The 5,037-nt window shown below is 41.6% G+C and overlaps 1 protein-coding gene across 6 annotated transcripts in view; it reads right to left on the minus strand.

Annotated features, from left to right (window-relative positions):
- slx4 (SLX4 structure-specific endonuclease subunit homolog (S. cerevisiae)) overlaps positions 1-5,037 on the minus strand; it is a 32,335-nt gene that overhangs the window by 20,659 nt on the left and 6,639 nt on the right. For all 6 annotated transcript variants that reach the window (XM_043711441.1, XM_043711438.1, XM_043711439.1 and 3 more), the window contains 3 exons: positions 3,787-4,004; positions 2,882-3,198; positions 1,119-1,395 (listed from right to left, as the gene is read on the minus strand). In XM_043711441.1, coding sequence (XP_043567376.1) covers positions 1,119-1,395; positions 2,882-3,198; positions 3,787-4,004 — 812 coding nt within the window. The remainder of the gene's footprint in view (positions 1-1,118; positions 1,396-2,881; positions 3,199-3,786; positions 4,005-5,037) is intronic.

Raw genomic sequence — 5,037 nt, forward strand, 5'->3', positions numbered from 1 at the left:
AGGACTTATACACTTAATGGTAAGGTCCTAGGGAGTGTTGCTGAACAAAGAGACCTTGGAGTGCAGGTTCATAGCTCCTTGAAAGTGGAGTCGCAGGTAGATAGGATAGTGAAGAAGGCGTTTGGTATGCTTTCCTTTGTTGGTCAGAGTATTGAGTACAGGAGTTGGGAGGTCATGTTGCGGCTGTACAGGACACTGGTTAGGCCACTGTTGGAATATTGTGTGCAATTCTGGTCTCCTTCCTATCGGAAAGGTGTTGTGAAACTTGAAAGGGTTCAGAAAAGATTTACAAGGATGTTGCCAGGGTTGGAGGATCTGAGCTACATGGAGAGGCTGAACAGGCTGGGGCTATTTTCCCTAGTGCGTCGGAGGCTGAGGGGAGACCTTATAGAGGTTTACAAAATTATGAGGGGCATGGATAGGATAAATAGGTAAAGTCTTTTCCCTGGGGTCGGGGAGTCCAGACTAGAGGGCCAGGGTTGGAGGATCTGAGCTACATGGAGAGGCTGAACAGGCTGGGGCTATTTTCCCTAGTGCGTCGGAGGCTGAGGGGAGACCTTATAGAGGTTTACAAAATTATGAGGGGCATGGATAGGATAAATAGGTAAAGTCTTTTCCCTGGGGTCGGGGAGTCCAGAACTAGAGGGCATAGGTTTAGGGTGAGAGGAGAAAGGTATAAAAGAAACCTATGGGGCAGCTTTTTCACGCAGAGGGTGGTACGTGTATGGAATGAGCTGCCAGAAGATGTGGAGGAGGCTGGTACAATTGCAACATTTAAGAGGCATTTGGATGGATATATGAATAGGAAGGGTTTAGAGGGATATGGGCCGGGTGCTGGCAGGTGGGACTAGATTGGGTTGGGATATCTGGTCGGCATGGAAGGGTTGGACCGAAGGGTCTGTTTCCATGCTGTACATCTCTATGACTCTATGACTCTAATTACCATAATAAAAATGTTAGCCTATCCTGAGGTACTTACTTCCCTGTATGAATGAAATATATTGCATAATTTCCACATTCTTGAACACTATAGAGATTTTTAAAGAGATTTATTCTATAACAATCCACAGAACACAAAAGTCCAGATCTCTAATCAGTCGTATTAAGTTTCCACTTACTGTTTCTTCCTGTTATTTCATTGTCTTGTTCATGGTTAACCCCATAATTCCACTGTGTCAATGTCATTCCCTCACCAGCTAAATCCATCAAGTCAAACAATGTCCGATCCTGCTGACTGCCAGCTAAGCACACATCTGCAGTCTCAGTCTTACTTCCAACATCAGCTGGAGCAGAATGTTGATCGATCAACTTTAAGGATGGTCTTACAAGGGCTCTGTCGGGCACCACTGAAGATGACATCTGTTCATTATAAGCCAGATATTCTTGATCATGTCCCTTCCACAAAGCACAGAGTACAATTAATAATTGTCAACAGTATTGAAAGGAAAAAGCAGGGCAGCAGGATTAATTAGACAATTCTACTGAAGAGCTGTCAGAGCCACAATCAGCTAAATATATTTTTCTTTGTTACTGGCTCTTCCTTTCAACGCAAGCCCACAAAATACAGATTTGATCTCAAGTATAGCGCGAGTCCCGTATCCGGGGAATCACTTTCTATGGTTTACCGCAGCTGGAACATATTATATGGAACATTCCAGTACCAGTGACCAGGAGGCTGCCGGGAAGATACATTCCCCATTGAAATGAATGGGTTTGCTCCTATCCGAGGTAGGTCTTGGAACATATCCTCTACAGGTATGGGAGGGAACAACTGTACTAATCTGATTGTGGCCATGGTTTAAGTGTGCACATCTAAGTCTAGTTCACAGGAGCCCAATGCTATTTGATACAGTAACAATATTGTCTCTAAACCCTGCTAGCTAAATAAATTATGCCTCACAACTGCAAAATGATGTGTTTTATATTGTAATGACAAATCAATATTGCATCAATTAGTATACTGATAATCTGGTTCATTGTAACATTACTGATTCTTTTAGAAGCATAAAAGAATTGCTGTACTTCAGCTTATTGAGTGACATTAACAAAAGTGATAGTAAATTGAAGATGGGCAGAAACATAATTTCCTTAAAAGAAATATCAATCTGTTTGGACATGTCATGAGACATCTCTAGGACAGGCAATACTTGAACCTGGACCTACTCACTTATAGTTAGGGATATACAACTGCACCATAAAACTCCTACTTCATTTGTATGTATACTTCATAAAACAAAACTTATTAACAAAAATAGAAATTGCTGGAGAAACTCGGCAAGTCAAGTAATCCTTCGTCAGAACGTGGAATTGAAATGTGAACAGTTTTCCCTTTAAATATGCTGCCAAACCTGCTGAGATTATGCAGCAATTTCTGTTTTGGATTGTTTCTCCAGCAGCAGCAGTTCTTTGTTTATAAAAAAAACTGATTAGCAATAATTAATTATAATCTTTAAAATTGCCCTAAATAGCATGCAATTTTTGTTTGCTGCATATTTTCATTTAATTGCAAGTAAATAACTTAAAAGCAGTGTGGAGAACAGCACAAATCACTTCAGCACCTTGTAGTATTTTACAGAATACAAGTTCTTCTCATTAATCCAGAAAATAGATTGCAATTATTAGAGTAAACGTTAATCAATAAAGTCACATGACTCTGAAAGGGCAAATTATCTAAGATACTGATCCTGGATCATAGGAAACCAACTCACTTCCCAGGAAGTGTCAGAAAATCAAGTCTTATAAAATTCTTGAAATTTTTACAAATAATGAGACAGAGATAGCAGGCATGCACACACAGGGGGTTATTTGCATAATTGATAAAATTGCAATTATCTTTAAATTAGCCCTCGTGAATTTTGTATCTTTCACAAACCCACCTCACCTGTTTCCATGGTGTTATAGGTGGAACCAAGTTAGCTGCATAAAAGAGTGCAGAGTCCCAATTACTGGATCCATACAAAGCACTGCGACACCACAGGCTTTCTTGTTCAGTTATCCCTGGACATACATGACAGACGTGGCTCAGTATTCCACCTATGCAGAAAGTGCTTGCTGGTAATGGAGGGGTGCTAGATATTTCCATTTCCTCAGACAACAGCGCTGCCAAACTGTTTTGTACCCTTTGGAATGCCATCTCAGGGTCCTGGACCAATAACAATGGAGGAAGGTCATCCTTCCGCTTCTTTCGACATCTCTTATCTAAAACCGGGAAAAAGAAGTCCAACATGGAGATGAGATAGTTGTCATTCATTTTATTGATAAAACTGGCTTAACACAACAGAAAAATACACATTGAAACGACAACAAAATTTACAAAACTTGAACCTCTAAGGAATGTCACTGAACAATATAGAACTTATTTTTAATTCACGTGTTGGACGCAGGCTGAGCTGGCTGGCCAGCATTTATTGCCCATCCCTAGTTGCCCTTCAGAAGGTGACGGTGAACTGCTTACTTGAACCATTACAGTCTATGTGTTGTAGATAGACCCACATGCCTTTAGGGAGGGATTTTGATCCAACAACAGTGAAGGAACATGTATGTCATTGGAAGAGTGGGTCAGGTGACCCAGAAGTGGCAGGTAGAGGGACTGTGGAGCTGAGTGGATGCACAATAAAGTACTCCTTGTTCAAGTTTATCCTGCAGCTACCTCGTACTCTATTTATGATTCAAGTGAACCACAAACATAACTGGTGATGAGTGTGGGATCTGGCCCACAAACTGTGAATATAGACTAGACTAAACCTGCACTCTAACAAGTAGTAAGATCTACAGTTTAACTATTACCTGATGCTACCATAATTTTGGCAAGGCTGAAGTTATCAGCATGCACGGTTACATTTTGCCTCTCCTCCTCCTGTTTTTGCTGTTCCATCAAAGATGCAGATAATGCCATGGCAACCATTGTATCCTCATCCAATGGTGGCTTACTGGTAGTCTTGCATTTCTTTGGCGGTTCATTTTCTCTTGTTGAACTTTTTCTTTTTAATCCACTTGACTGAAGGCTGACATATGGAATTGAAAAGGAAACTTTAAACTTTATGCACACACCAAATGATGGTCACAGTAAAAGCTGGGGTATTTCACAGGCAATATCCTTGAAAACATCACTGAGAAAGTCTTATTAAATTGCAACATCTTTGAACTCGGCAATGACACTGATCTTACAGGGGTTCCTCTGTGTAAACCTTTAGTGGGTCAGATCTAGCAGAGCTTTGTTTAGTCTTTTAATCTGAACTTGAATGTAACACAATGAAACAAACACAGTCCAATACTACAAGAAATTACAAAGGGAGGTATGCATTTATATAAAACTTGACTCTGCCTCTCAGATGTATCAACATCGCACAATTAAATAGAGGGAATATTAGATCAAAGAGATGCCATGCATCTTCTACATACACTTGAAAAGGTACACTGGGCTTCAATTTAACACATTATCCCGAAAGTCAACGCATCCAACAAAGTAGCTCTTCCTATTTGTACACCAGAATGAAGATGTTAGATGGTTAATTCAAAGTGGGGCAGTCAGAATCCCAGTTTAACATCTGATCTAGATCAAGGAAAAGGTTCAACCTATTAACAAAAATCATCTGTTTGGAATGAAGATTGTGTATACTCAGTGTGTCATTCAATTACCCTCAACTTACTTATACTGAATGCAGGGGTAACAGTACAGGAGAAACTCTAGTGATTATGTTAAACATAAGCACGAAAATTTCCCCCCCGAAGTGGTCGACGATGCCCTCCACCGCATCTCTTCCACTTCCCGCTCCTCTGCCCTTGAGCACCGCCCCTCCAACCGCCACCAGGACAGAACCCCACTGGTCCTCACCTACCACCCCACCAATCTCCATGTGCAGCGCTTCATCCGCCGTCATTTCCGCCACCTCCAAACGGACCCCACCACCAAGGATATATTTCCCTCCCCTCCCCTATCAGCATTCTGTAAAGACCACTCCCTCCGTGACTCCCTCGTCACATCCACACCCCCCACCAACCCGACCTCCACTCCCGGCACCTTCCCCTGCAACCGCA

The sequence above is a fragment of the Chiloscyllium plagiosum genome, chromosome 21 (assembly GCF_004010195.1).
Source record: "Chiloscyllium plagiosum isolate BGI_BamShark_2017 chromosome 21, ASM401019v2, whole genome shotgun sequence".
In the NCBI taxonomy this organism is placed as follows: domain Eukaryota; kingdom Metazoa; phylum Chordata; class Chondrichthyes; order Orectolobiformes; family Hemiscylliidae; genus Chiloscyllium; species Chiloscyllium plagiosum.